The 16036-nt window shown below is 33.7% G+C and overlaps 1 protein-coding gene across 3 annotated transcripts in view; it reads right to left on the bottom strand.

Annotated features, from left to right (window-relative positions):
- LOC108692341 (alpha-catulin) overlaps window positions 1-15252 on the bottom strand; it is a 52864-nt gene extending 37612 nt beyond the window's left edge. For 2 of the 3 annotated variants that reach the window (XM_018200544.1, XM_018200540.1), the window contains exon 1: window positions 15108-15252. In XM_018200544.1, coding sequence (XP_018056033.1) covers window positions 15108-15194 — 87 coding nt within the window. In that variant the 5' untranslated portion in view covers window positions 15195-15252. Of the gene's footprint in view, window positions 1-4660; window positions 4733-15107 lie in introns of those variants that run through there. The other variant, XM_018200542.1, reaches the window with a different exon arrangement.
- Window positions 15253-16036: the final 784 nt, after the last annotated feature.

Below are 16036 nucleotides of genomic sequence, written 5' to 3'. Positions count from 1 at the left end.
TCTCTCTCTCTCTCTCTCTCTCTCTCTCTCTCTCTCTCTCTCTCTCTCTCTCTCTCTGTCAGTACGAAATGTAGGAGATGTGGTTTTAGCGTCAAAGTTCGCGTCGAGCGAACTAAAATTTCTAGCTTCATATTTATGTTGCATGCAAGCCTTTTAATGTAATTCTTGGATTTTCATGTTAGTTTTAACACATATGTTCGATACTATCGCCGATCGTGAAGTAGTTCGCTAGAGCGTTATAATAAGATTGACTTGGAATCACTTGTGATTGGAAATTAGATAATCCTGCCATAATTAATGTCTTGTCTAGGGCTCTCACTTCGATGCAACAGTGTAACATGGTTACGAATAACAGAACTATCGTCATTGGATACGTAAAATTTTTTGAATTAATACGTGACACCCTGAGTGTTTCATAGAAGGATGTGTGTGTGAGAGAGAGAGAGAGAGAGAGGGGGAGGGGAGAGAGAGAGAGAGAGAGTGAAAATTTCGTAATTATTATTAGAACGAAAAAAGAAAATGTGAATAACCATAAAATGTAAATAACCGTAATTTACAAGCATAGTAATAGTTTTATGTACTTTGTGGTTAATGAGAAATATGAAGAACGCTATCTTTATCGACTTTATTAATAACAAAATAATTCCTAATAAGGAGACATCAGGAAGGAAATGTCACGCATGAGAAATATTACCTGGGAGACGAAAGGAGATAAAAAGAGATAAGGAAGAGAATTGAATAGTAAGACAAGAAAAGATTTAAGATAATGAAATAGTCAAACAGAGGAACATCGCACAATGTGATCATCATATATATTTACGAGGCTTCACAATTCAGAAAATCATTTTTATCGGGCGGTTCTATAAAAAAAGAAATTTTTTCGAAAAAGGAATCCAGAGCATGATGAAAGATTATTTTTTTAAACTAAGAAAAGTGAAAAAGAAATTTTGGATTTCTAAGATACTGCTTCTGAATTTTAAAGTTCTAGCTAAGATATGTATATTTGTATTTCTATTTATGATATCAATAGAATATCCATATACGCAATGACATACAGTCGGAAGTACATAGATACTCAACTAGTATGTATATTCTCTCTCGTCCTTCTGAGTAGTAAAGGATTTCTATCTCGCACGAGATGTTCGGCCATGATGCGTCGTCAATATGGAATTCGTGATAGTTGAGCAACAAATATCTATAGCGATTACAAACTTGCTAAATATATTATGCATGTTAGATAGTAGCCGAAAATACTATTTGAATGTATATGAAAAAATGAAACGTATATTTCAAGTTAATATCAATGTATTCTTTGCGTCATTGTGTAATATAATAGTACAATATTATTATCTACTATACTCTCTGTATAAGCGAGATGAATGTTATGCCTAATATGTTTTTTAAGAGAATGTATCAATGTGACAATGTAAGAGTAGTGGAAATACAAGGTATGCTTGAGTATAGGATAAAAGCAGTAGATTACAATGTAGAGGTAAAGCGCGTGCGACAGGAAGGTGCTTCTTAAATGATATATGCGAGAGTGGAAATTTCTATAGAGTATATAGAGAGTATATATCGCGTCCTGAAATTAATGCTCGAGATGTACATTTCAAACAACTTTCTTTTACGATATTATCAAGATGCGGTGAGATAGAATGGAATAAATAAGATTGCATGGATAGTTAACGTAATATTTATAATGCTGTACCGAGGCAGGTTGCAGCGAGTGCACATCTTATATCCATCTGCCGTAAATGGCTTCCAAAGTCTTTCAAAAGTTTTCGATATCTAGGAACTATCTAATACCGTAATATACCGCGAAAACAGAATGAAGAATTTCATATAGTAGACTTAGTGCTCGTATTCGAATCGATTCCTCTTCGAATCTCCAAAATTGATACTCTTCAAAATACTTCAGCGACATGTCTTCGTCATAGATTTTGGTAAATTAGCGTTCTTAGACGCTTACTTGCTTCTCCCTCGAGTTATTCTAAGTTTCATTTAAAGGTTTTCTATCGTCCTGACACAAAGTGTCAGGTTCTTGAGAACGAAGTTCGCAGTCTTTGGAAAGTTACGCGAGCATTTCGAGTCTTTTGTACTCACAACGAATGTTGTTCAAAGTTGCAAGTAACAAAAACACATAGTACAGATAAAAGCGAAAGGAAGGTATATTTCTTCTTCAGAGAAGTGATAAAATACAAAAGATATGGCTATCAATGAAATTATTAACAAATTGTAAGTAAATTGAATTTCTGAAATAAATCAGTATTGTAATTTCATAGAAGTCATTAACGATCATAATTCGCTAAATTCGTTTGTTCTTTGCGTATTCTTAATTTATTTTTGATAAAATTTTGTTTTTGATAAATTTTGTTTTTGATAAGTTTCTCAGGTTAATTGACAGAACTATAGAACTATAGAGCTAGAGTCCGATCGAAATTTTGATTTGATTTCGAATTCGGCCGAAATTAAGAGAAATTTCGATGAGTAAACCGAAATTGTACAAGTTGCAACGCGCTGGTAAGCATTCAAAAAACAATTGTTCGATTTTCATTATTAACTCGTTAATTAAGCTTAAGACAATTTGAGAACAAATTTTTGATGTGATCCTAATAATAATTGTGATTTGATTTTTTTTAAAGTTGAGGATGCAATATTATTATAGTTAAATATTTTAATAAAATCTTGTTTTTCAAAAAGTACGTTTTGTCATGATTTCTGAAAATCATACAGTGTAGAATTAATCTAAAAATGTCGATTTTGACTCCGGCTGGAAAAATATGACTCCATTAGCTTCTCTCTCTCTCTCTCTCTCTCTCTCTCTCTCTCTCTCTCTCTTTCTTTTTTAATAAGATTTATTTAAGTTTCGGTTTGGTTTCGTTTTCAGTCGAAATTGAGTGATAATGTTCGGTTTCGGCCAATGTCAAAATGTGGTTTTCGTTCGGACTCTATATAGAACTACATATTTTATAGGTATCTAATATCTCATTACATTATGATATAGCAAAACATAAATAAAATAATGCTATCGAAGAAACGCAATTTTCCTATTTTTTTCCTGATTTTTTAATAAATTGTCGTTTGGCGATATTCCAAACTGGATAGATTCCAGATTATGAATTGGTTTTACGAGTTGATTTTAAGAAAAACTTTCGATATGATGTATATATATATATGTAGAAATTTTATTCCATTTCAAGAGCTGATATCTGTGAATCCTGAAATTTATTAAACTTATCTTAAGACTGTGATAAAGCCAGTCCTTTTCCTGCATTGATCTGGAAGACTTTGCTTCGTTCATTGAATGTGTTTCATTTTTACGGATCTTCCATCTCCATATCAAATTCAGTAGATATTTTACGGAGATTCATAAAAAAACACCTAGAATCGCAACAGATTAGTCAGCGAATGAAAAACTTTGAGAAAAAATTCGAGATAATTGATCTAAATTTATTTCAATATAAAAATAATGAACATTTAAATTGTTTCTTTGAAATTCCGAAAAAAATGTTTTGTGTGTGTGTGTGTGTGTGTGTGTGTGTGTGTGTGTGTGTGTGTGTGTGTTTGAAATACATTACATTATTCTAACTAAAATATTATTTCTTATTTTATATGTTAACGTTAACTAGATTAGGATTTTTATAGAATTTTTACGATAAAACAAAAAATCGCACATAAATGTTGAAATATATTCGTGTCATTCTAAGCTTTGCGTTGGAAAGTTAGGATATACTTTTATTTATGGAGTTCTTTTACTCACTACAAGCATGTCAGATGCGGTATGTATTTTATGTGCCGAAGGGAAACATAACCTGTAACAAGTTACGATCGAAGGCGCCACTTTATGTCTGTCGTATACGAATAGTTATTCGGGATATTAATGGAATGTCTCAGCTGTTTTCTGTCTTGTTGTTTTCTCGAATAATATGCAATAACAAATTAAAAATTGTAATTTCATTCCCTAAGAAAGCTCAAATTCGTGAAATGATTGAGGAAGTTCAATTTCTCGCGTGTCCACCATTTGTTTGTATGAATCCATAAAGTAAGTTTAAATAAAAATTATTATAGCAATGAAAAAACATCTAAACAGATTTCTGATTATTATCGGAACGAAGCTCTAATATATACTTGAAGCTAAATTTAGATCAAGCGTGAACAAATATGAATGAACAACTTGTGTCAATGAATGCAAATAGCATCGTGAATACAAAGTTATAGACATACTGGCTTATATTTATTGAAACAAATTATTTATGCATGTTTGTGCTTATTTGTTGATTTGAATCCGGCTTAATGTGTACAAAAATATATTTATTACGGAGACTTGAGCAATTGTAAATAATTACGTTTCATAGTTAGGCTTGGCCATTTATAAAAATAATTAATTGTTTCTTTAATATGTGGATGTCGTCGTGTAGACGAAACTTTAAACATCATGCTTAGCCGACCATGTGAAGCCTCTACGATAAAACAAACAGATAACAATACAATGTCGATACTTGCAAACTCGAAGAATAATGTTGCTCTCTAGTGTTCTGCTCTATCATCACATAGAACAATCAATCAGTCGTTCACATCGCTAGTCATCTATAATTCTAAGTGTAACACATCACATTTAAGTAGCCGCAGGTACTTTCGACACTGCCTATTAAAGACTTACCATCGATGAGCCCATTATACTTATGAAACTCAATTTCGTTTCTTCCGTCGAAGACGTGCCTAAAACATACATTCCCGTTCAGTGAGAAACATCAATCTCGCCCGGCCGCGCGCGCAATATACTCTTTGATCACTGGGCTAATTGTAAGTTTGAAACTTAAGAGCAATTTGAAACGTTTGCGACAACATCTAGAGACATTCGAGGATATCCAAAGGGAAAGGAGGATACGTCCTCGAAAATCAGAACGTCTAGTCATCCTGTATTTTGCGGGAAAACGCGAGTCATAATTTTTCCTCCGTTGCGCGAGAAGAAACTCGCCATCATCATTGAGATTATCGAGAGCAATCATACGCACTGATTCACGTAGGCGAATATCGAGTTGATATCGATTCGTGAATACAATCTATCGTTCGAATATTATTCGGCCTCTCGTCTTATGACGGCGCGCAACGTTTGGCATATTATATCGGGTGGGCGTTGAGGTCTGAATACCAAATGGCGCGCTTCCATAACGCGCCAGAAACGAAACTAACCGACATAACTGCGCGGATAAAAGCTATCGGAAAAACGTGCGGGAGGCCTCGCCTCGCCTCGCCTCGCTTTCTTTGTCGACACGACCCACTTTGAGCCGAGTCCGGCATTTTTCTTGTTTGACATTTGCAATCGGCGCATCATCCGCGGCAGACTTTGTCACGTTCATCGTCAAGTGCATGCGATTCGCTTTTGTTGCACGCGGCTGGTGCGCGCTGAAAGTCACAGGTCGATGAATTGACTTACTTTTTAGATATAGGCTAAACGATGACATCTCGAGAGTGGTAATGGCGGCAGTGACGGAAGCAATACCTATTATTGCTGACTTTGCAGCTGACGTGTAATATCAATGCTTTATAATCAGTCAAATGATGTTGTTACGTCTTTTAACATAAATTTGTTAGTACAGACTGTGCTGTTATCTGTACTATGCATTTACAAAATAAGCACGAATGCGCGAAAGTGTCTTAAAATTGAAATAACAAAGTTAATCATTGTTTCTCTTGTCATGTATAGCGTATCGTTTGCTTCTTTATTTTCGTAGCACGTGACTGTGATACTGGTGAAATTCTCACGTTTTTCTCAGCAGCACTTCACTTTTTATTTTTTGCAATTTCAATTTCATCTTGTTGTCGTAAGTGAGTTGATTCTCTTTCTGTAAATACAAATATTATATTTAATATCCAAAGCGTTTTGCAAAATCGTTTTGATTCAATACTTCCAAGATAGAAATGCAGTTGTACATTTTTTTTAAATTAATAATCAACAATCACGTGTATTTTGACTGTTTTTTTTTTTTTTAATAGAGTCTATTATTTCTTACTTTAATTCAATTAACAATAATAATTAATAATATGAATTCTTTCTAAAAGTTTTTAATATAGGTATGTGAACTTCGAAGAAAAATGTACAAAATTAAATAATTTCTTTTATTCATTTATTACTAGAAAAAAATTCGATAAGAAATTTAAGATTTAAGGTTCTTGGGATAATTCATGTAGTTGTTATTCAGAATGCGATCTAGAGAAATTTCATCTTATTGGTCATGTTGCTCTTTTTCCGAACTCAAATATCTTTATAGATGTTCCTTTAAATAACCACACAATTCCTCGATAAATTATCTATGTATATTGTATTCATCTATTATACATTAGCTTCAACGGAATATCAAATTCAAAGGAATATCAAATTCAACTTTGCATATAAGATAATTACGCAAATTTTCTTTTTTTATTCAGCATTGTAATTTAATTATTTTTTATTATTGGAGAATTGTGAAACATATTGCTGTACTATGAGCAATAAAAGAAAATGTTAAAATTTAAAAAATGTGGTTATTAATTTTTTTTTTAGTTAAATAATTTTTTTTTGTTTCTCTCTCTTTCTTTTTCCTTTCTCTCTCTAGTTGCATAATAAATAGAAATATAACAAAGAAAAGAATAACTATTTTGTAAGAATTAATTATTTATAGATTTTAATATGTCATTTAACATTATTAAGATTGTTTCGAAGATGCGAATAAGCATAAAAAATTTGTTAAATTGCTAGTCAATTTAACTCGTGATATTACTGCGGTATTATAGTTTATTGAGTTAGCGTTTCAAGATCGAAAAATCATTTTGGCACGCGTTTCTAAGAATTATATAGTATATAAATTCACACAAGAATCATACAAGCATTTAAAATCCAGCTAGACCGTTTAAAGCTTTGATTTCTATAGATTGTGTTATCACATATACGGTCCTATAATATATTATGTTGTAATAACTATTTCGTTGATATATATTTTTTTGTTGTTTATTATTCTCATTAAATTTTTTTACATATTCTTTGTATGAACATTTTCACTCAGCAGGGTAAACTAATTTTCCTTTACAAAGTTTTCTCTTTAAGTACGTAGTAACATTGTATATTTAATAATTTAATTTAATTTAATAATATGAATGCAACTCTTGAGTCTAAAGTATCGCGTAGTTTTATATTATCTACGATATAATATCCAGAAATACATGAAAAAAGAATGAGAGAGAGAGAGATAATATACGTGAAGGAAGAGAGGAAACACAGAGATAGAGAAAGAAAGAGAATATTCCTGAAAGCTAATTATGTGAATAGAAGGTCAAAGAGCAAACCATATATTGTGCAAAGCAAGATACTACTGCATCGGAGTATTACTATCATCTTTACTAATGACAATGAATTACTACGTTTATTAATCAATGCATCGCATTTGTACGAGATACTTTATATTATTTTTATTAATATTTTTTACAAAAATACAAATATATATATTTTGATTTATATACTTATACCTTTAAAAATTTATACTTTGAAGTTTTCTCACCTTTTTTTAATTTTTTGCTGCAATTAGTTAAAAAATGAAGAAGTCTATGAAGTTCATGTACCAATTTTTATAGTTGTTTTATATTGTTTTTCATTGGAAGAACCATTACACATTAAAGCTGTTGTACACTATTCTAATCTAAATATAAAAGTGAGATATTTCAATTGAGAAAATGTTCAATATGTATTTTATCAAATAGCACGATAATATGTATTGAATATTTTGCAATTTAATTCATTTTTATATTTTTATTAAACGTACATCTTTATGTCGATTTGCGTACAACGGTTTTAAAGTGCACTAAGTGCGCACTAGTTTTGCCAATGAAAAACATTATTAGTGAATTTAAATTTTGGTATTTTTTTATTGATTACTTAAATGCATTTTTTTTTTATCAATAAAAGCTTTAATTTGGTATAACACAATTGGTATTTATGTTATAATGTTGAATTATAGTCTTAAATAAACATACCGAAATATAAGTAAGTTTGTATTAATAACATAATTTTTCCACGTTGCACAAGAAAAAATATATTGGAATAACAAATACAACTGTATATAATTTTGATTAGTACTGACAATTGAATATATCCGAATTTTACATCATAAATATCTATTCTGCGTATCAATTATTTTTCTATACCATATATTGTGTATATATATATATATATATATTGTTCGGTTTTATCCAAATCCTTTAGCGCTAGTTACACATTTGTTCTTCCATTTATCTCATATTATTCGTGTTCACGCTTTTATTCTTTCTTTCACATAACTATAATGAAATAAACTCTGTACAATGCGAAGACAGAGAGATTGCAATGATGCCTTTATTGAGCGGTCTCTTTGCGCTTGGAGAAAATCATAGTTGAAATTTTCCGACAAAATGGCTGTCTTTCACGTCATTTTCTGTCATTAGCTATTGTGAATTCTCGCTAGTTATGTATCTTAAAGGTGTTTTATACATTCTCTTTTATATACTCTTCCTACTTTTTATTACATTGAAGCGAAAGATAATTTTTTAATGAGAAGTTTTTAATAAGATTTTCAATGCGTATACATTTGTAGTAGAATATATTATATAATATAATATAATCTTTAAAACGATAATTGAAAATTCCGGAAACTCAGATTTAATCTTTTGCCAATTTATAATCCATATGTACATTACTTGCATTGAAAATATCATTAGACTTAAAAACAAAATATCGTGATATTAACGCTGATAGCGAGACGATCGGATTTTTTACGCAAGCCTTTTAGAGTTGAATAATTTTCAATGGAATTATCGGACGACTGACAGGCGATTAATACAATGGTTAATATCGGTTAGTTCTTTACGCTCGATTGTTCTTACAAAAAGTTTTTCTAATAATAGGAAAGACTTAAATGATGCATATCAATGATGCCGATCAAATGACGTTTTGTATAATAAGGATTGACGATTTCCTTATAACTCAAAGGTACTGTTGATTAAAATAGGCCGACAATCAATATTATATATATAGTAGAAAACTCTTGGTGTGATCTATCTCCAAATAAGAAATGTCGTATATAATGCGTTTATTGCGCTTTGGCGAATATCATTTGACATAAGTAGTCGCGAACTCGGATAAAAATTCATTTACTCATTGTATTAAAAAGCAAAAAATGAATAAAAGTGAAAGTACGCCATGCACGAGAATTATATTCGAGTTATGAAAAAAAATTCATTGAGTGCCAGCATAACTGTGATTATTTTCATTGCCAGTACGTATTGTTCACTTGTCTACTTTATTATTTTGACTAAAAGAGTTATTTATAGCGTTAACAATGGAACACAAACAGTCACACTCTCCCGCTAACGCATCACATTTTGTCAAATTGTCTTCTTTAAAATATTTTTCAATTAGGACAAAGGATAATTTAATCCACACCGTTTTTTTACCCATTAAGTGTATACGAGCGTCATTCGGCGTATTTTTTTTTAATGGATTAAGTGGTAATCAAAAAATATTAAAAAATTCATGTAGCTTTCTTAACTATTCTAAATGAAGGATTTATACATAGTTTAACAAATCTATTTGTTTTTTTAAATATTTTATTTTTGCAAATATGTAAACACAAATGTGAGTATGGTAGTGATATGTTCAAAAATTTGTAACTTTTGATTAAATCAATGAAATTTAATAATTAAAAAAGGAAAATAAAGTTCAAAGTTCATATTTTAAGAAAAAAATATATGTCAACAAATTTTTTTAATTTAAATGCTTACGTTCGGGACATAAAATCTTACAATTTCAAAACTTATAAAAATAAGCGTTTCTATGAAAAATTGACATTTAATAACTTTAAAAAAATCATTCTTTATTCAAAATCTCACACACTTTTTCATTAATAAAAAAATACAGGATGACATTGTAAGAGAACGAAGAAATAGTTCACTTACAGTGTCATCTCTTCTGCAGAACGATTTGACAATTTTATTCTAAGATGACACTGAATAAATATTTTTTTCGTTTTATATGTGTGTGTGTGTGTGTGTGTGTGTGTGTGTGTGTGTGTGTGTGTGTGTGTGTGTGTGTGTTTTATTTATAAAAATAGTCAAGAAATACGAAAAAAAATTTTCTTTTTTGTACAAATATGCGTTGAATGTATGACGGGGTCATTCGTGTCCTCGCTCAATATTTTGAATATCCGCTGCTCAGCGAGAAAATGATGTCCACTACTCAGCTTTCTCGAGTATCTTCCTCCATCCCAAGTTTTTTTTTAGCAGAAAGGCGCGCCTGTTCTACTCACTCGCTTTCAAAATATTCAGAATTATAAAAATCTCCTGGACACAAATGACCTCTGTCGATGAGGATTAATATAAAGTTTTTCTAACCTACAAGATTTAGACCCAGTCTGCACCAATGTCACTTTGATTTTAAGTGAGATTTAAAACTCCATCTGTTTTAAAACCAAAAAAAAAAGATAGACAGAAAGAATTTTAAGCTTTAAAATCAAAGTAACATTGCACATTGGTGCAATCGGACCTTAATAATTTGCTGTAATATTTTTTTCGACTTTCTTATATTTCTATTTGTTTTTCGCCGGCAAAACTGCGCACTCAGTGCATATTAAAGTTGTTGTATACTAACTTGTGTATAACAATGTATATTTTATCAAATACCACAATAAAATGTATTGAAAATTTCGCAGTAATTTGTTTCTATTTATATTTTTTATTCAATGTACTATCTTTACGTCGATTTGTATACAACGGCTTTAATGTGCACTCAGTGATGCTATTAAATGATTATGGTCACGCGCGCAATAATACAGAGTACAATTAGAGAAAAAATGATGTCACGATTATCTAAAACGTTTTATGAGAAATCGACAACTTATACCTCACGTAATTTCGCAAAATGTTAGTTCAAATAGTACTTTAAATAATTATTCATTGTCTTGTCTTCAATCATTCAAGCTCAAAAAAGAAATTTGAAAAATTCAATAACGAAATGATCGAAATGTGTGAGGAGATACGCAGATATTCAAGATAGTAGTGACAGTCAATAGAAAATCTGACGAAACGAAATCGTGACGGAAATCGCGAAGAAAGCTGCACAAAACTTGCACAAAATCCTTAAAATGAAGGAATTAAATAGCATTTATGTAATTGCTTTCTGTGTCCGCGGCTAGCAGTCAGTAACGTGTTAGTAAGGATCTGTTTGAGATTAAATCGAAGGTCGAAGTTAATTAAAATGTCCAAGAATGACATTCTCGAGGAAGTCTTCGTGGACGATGGTTTGTCCTCCATTCTATTATCATTTCGATTGGTAATGATTGTATATCTCCGTTAGATATATCTAACGTGGCTAAGACATTCGTAGCGCAACTAAGTTAGAATGATGGCAATTTCATAAGTAATACAAACGCGAATCCGCGAATGAATATAAATAAAACGAATATAAATTGGTAATTTTGGCTAGCATACAAGATAAATGTTTTCAGCATTCTCTTATTACACGTGATGTTTGAAATATGATTTAGTTGTGCTTGTGTTTTGGGCAACAGCTAATGATTCTTTTTTTGCTTTGAAACATGTGATGGTAATAGTGATCAAATTATCTTTACTCTATTTTGTGATATGCATATGTACGCATACTCATAATTCTTGTATATTCATAATTCTTGTTAGTGTGATATAACAATTGCTTTTACTTGTATTAATTAATTAAGCCTTTTATTATACAAAAATTCATAAAATTGTTAATATGTATCAGTTAAGATAATTGAGTGATTATTAAAAAATTCTTTTAACGAAATATAAACGAAACTGTTCTTTTTTAATAGAGTTTTTTTAACTTTTACATATTTATATATATTAGTTTACATAAATTTAAAGAATGTAATCTCCGCGCGGATTCTAAGAAATTTTATTTTGATAAAATAATATCAAGAGGCGATTTTTACTCAAAAGTTATTAAACTCAAAAGTTATTAAACTCTTGAGTTTCAAACATTTTCTAGAAGATTCAGAGCATAGTTAGTAAAGTACAATTATTTCTCGATCCGAAAACAATTTACAATTAACGTTCCATATGCAGAAGACCGTGATCGAAATGTGTGAGATACGCAGATTTTTATTCAAGATAGTAGTGACAATCAATAGAAACGAAATCGTGACGGAAATCACGAAGAAAGCTGCTTAAAGCCCTACGAAGGCTAAAAGCGAAATGGCAGTAAGGGCGAAAAAGTAGAAGAAAGGTGATAAGAAGAGGCGAAATACAGAAGAGAAGAAATGACGACGGAGATAAGTATGCGCGGGGGCAGCTAGACGGAGCTCTAACAAGTGGCTGCAGCTCGTAACGATCGCCCTCTGTGCCATGCACCAGCCAATCCACTCGTATTGCACGCCCTTCTAACCCGAGGAGTTTAACCAACACACATACACACACACACACGTACCAACACATACAAACACACTCTGGGCTTGTGTGCATGTATGCATACTCTGCTACATCGCCAGAAATATCGATAAACACGACACGAAGGTCGGCCACGAGCGGTGATCGGCACCCCTCTTTCATTCTCGAAATAACCTCCGTCTATTTCCTTTCTGTTCTTTTTGTTCTAGTCTTGCTACTGCGCATTCTCATTTTATAGATGATAATTACCGCGTCAGCCGATTCGATCGATGTGTTTGCGGAACTATCGACTCTTTATCATCTATCATCCGCCGTTTCTTTTTAACCTTTTTCTTAATAGCGATATCTTTTTTGTGATTTATTGTTGAATTAATTACAACGAAAAAAGGAAAAGAATATATTCGATCTGCTTGTTGTTTTGTTTATTTTATTTCATACTAACGGAATAATGATTCTTTTTTGAGAGGATCGAGCTCAATCGGATTATTTCTTGCACGCGAGACGCGCACTCAACAGCAAGAATCGGTTGACGTAATCTCTTTTTTAGATTTTACGGCTAGTTTTAACGAAAGCGTAAATTAAATTGCTTTCATTTGACGAGATTAATCGTAGATTGGGTTGTGGTTTTTCAAGTTCTTCGAAGAGAGAACTTATTGTTATATAGATAAGTTCGTTGTTGAAGTAGACAGTGATTGAAGATATTTCGAGTTTTCTTTTGAAGCACAATTAAAATCTTTTTAAGAGATAAAACATATATATATTTTTTAAATTGATAAAGTTTCTTTTTGTCTCTCTGTAGAATACATTATGATCATTGAAATTTGACATTCGGTGATGCAGTTAATTTCAGTTAAACATGCCAATGACATATGTATGTATATTGCGTTAATGATAATTCGCATATATTATCATTTTAATAATAATTTGCTGTAACGAGTTTTATTGGATATATGCGATGATGAAATAGTTTTCGATATAGCGTGCATGAAGAGAAGTACACATAATTGAACGTGTTCATGATTTCGATATTTGACTTACATTAGAACCATGTGTATTATGTACATATACATGTGCATAAATTATGAACGCAAGTGCAATCTACTGCATGCGGTGCATTTATAGTTGTTTTATTGAGAAAATTTTGACCATGTACTGGAAGGTAATACAAAACAAGTATCAATTTATATTTTGCGCACAAATAATCCGAAATATTTCGAAAGACAGAGTATTCGTATGTAAAGCATCGAATGTAAATTCACTTTAGTTTTTAATTAACTGAAATTTCTTCGAAGAACACAAAGTAGACGTTTCTAATTTTTAACTTTGCACGTTGCATACGTTTTTCGCGTAAATGTCCTCAATCGTGACATCGTAGAAATGGAGGAGAGCGATTTATTCTTCGCGGGCGGTCATTTAAAGGCCTTTGACCCGTGAACTGCAGATCTGTGTGTATATGGTGCTCGCGTGCGTGCATCGCGCACGTGCCGGTGATTATGCAACGAGGGTGCAGCGTAAATTCAACGTAATTCCACGAAGACGCCGGTATCGGCGTCGACAAGCGGTAAGGTGAGCGTGCGCCACAACAGCTGAAGTGAGCAACGCGGAAGAAAAAGACAAGTGCAGAAAATGCGAGACAGACGGACGTAGCGGAAGAGGGAGCGAAAGAGAGGAGAAGAAAATGACAAAGATAGTGGACCACCGAAATATCCGTTACTCTGTATGCGCCGTGCGCACCTCGTGACAAGTTGCACGTATTCGACACATGTCTCTGTCTTTAGAGTTGTCAAATTCCATGAAATAAGACGTTCTTACGTCTCGAATGCGCTTACTATAGTTCCGTTGGAATTATTAGCGATTTAAGATTACTTTATTTGAAGATAAAAATGATTCGCAAAAATTTTACTATGTCAAACACGCGGACTAAAAGCGTGGGAATCGCGCTATTTCTAGTTTCAGAGTGGCGTCAGCGGAGCGCGAGACGTCTTATATATCACCGTTTTATAAATTGTTTTCTCGAGCTCACTCTTTTTTAACCCGATTCACTGCTCGATCTTTCTCGCATCACGGTGTACGCGTATCCATTTCGATGTCTTGCTCTTGCGTTTTTCGTCATGCGGCGCTGTGCGTTGCGACCTCCCCGGCGCGTCGCGTCGCGTCGCGTCACGTCGCGTCGCGTCGGGGCGCCGCGCCGCGCCGTTGCGCCGTATGCACGCACTCAACATCTCGTAGTGTTCGTTCGCTCGATTCTACGACGAGCGCATTGGATCGCGTATATAAATCATATATGCTTTCGCAAGCGTGATCGGAGTAGCGAGATAGAATGACTTGGGAGTCACTCCGAGGATTGAGAAATTATCTCAATCTGTTAGGGATCGAATACGAGACGTAACGAGGTGTAATGAGACGCGGGGGTGCCGGATACGCGAAGCGTCATACGAGAGGAATAAAGACCGAGAATGAGCGTGAGGCAGATGGAGTTTGCGACGAAAGAGAAAGAAGGATAGTCTACGGTGATGGAGAGCGAGAAGAGAGGAGGGGAGGAGAGAGAGAGAGAGAGGGACAGAGAGGGCGAGAGAAAGAGAGGGATGCAGGCAGAAAGAGACAGATGGGAAAGAGACGGCGCGCCGCCGGTGCGAACGAAAACTCTGGTTGCCGCATTATCACGCGGAAACACATCTTACCTGTTTCACTAGTGGGAGTAGTGTCTGTTCTATGCTACGGGTCTTAATCTCTAGGGTGGCTGGGTCTACGGGGTCGGGTGTCGCCATGATTCGAACACAACTCCGTGCTCCGTAGACTCGAGCCGAGGCGAGAGGGTTCGTTGCACCCCTCCTACCCCCGCCCGCGTGCCCGGCACGACTGCAACCCTTGCCCCCGCTGCCGTCGCTGACAGCCACCAGACACCCTCCTACCTACGGATCAACCAATGGTCTTCGAGCCCCGTGCTCGAGCCGGCAATGACGAGAGCGACGTCGCGCGACGACGACGGCGACGCCGACGCAACTACTGCCGTCGACGCCGGACGCCGCGCCGGTGCGCTGGGCTTAAACGTCGCGACGCCACAACTCCCAGCCATCTCTTGGTTCCTCGCGTAACACTCTTGTCTCTTCGCTCTTGTCATTCGCCGATGCTGCCGTTGACGGCCGCCAGTAATTTCGAGTTACGCGAAAATCGTAGGATATTCTTCAACACCTGAGCTTCCGAAAGTGGAAAAGAGAGAACCTATGAATAACGTGTAAAATTAATCGATAATGCATAAGCGAGAATCTATGCGAGTCGCAGTTTACTTTAATACTTATCGTGATATATATAAATAAATTTGCCATACAAATTTTCAAGGATTGACAACTCACTTATATTATTGAAATAATTAATTTATATAATAATTTATATTTACATACAAAGTTAATTTAAAAAAATAAAAAGAAAAATAAAAACCACGGATTAAATGGAGCAAGATTCAATCGAGACATACCTGTTGTAGAAGATAAATTTAATATCCCCAAGGATGATTCGTGGAATAAGTTTCTCTCTTCTTTTTCTGGATAAACGAATTGGAAATTTATTACTAAACAACTATGATTATTTACTTTGGATATACAAAATGAAT

This window comes from Atta colombica, unplaced genomic scaffold (genome assembly GCF_001594045.1).
Source record: "Atta colombica isolate Treedump-2 unplaced genomic scaffold, Acol1.0 scaffold7, whole genome shotgun sequence".
NCBI lineage: Eukaryota > Metazoa > Arthropoda > Insecta > Hymenoptera > Formicidae > Atta > Atta colombica.
Note: the sequence above shows the minus strand (reverse complement) of the source record. Positions and strands in the feature narration are given on the sequence as shown.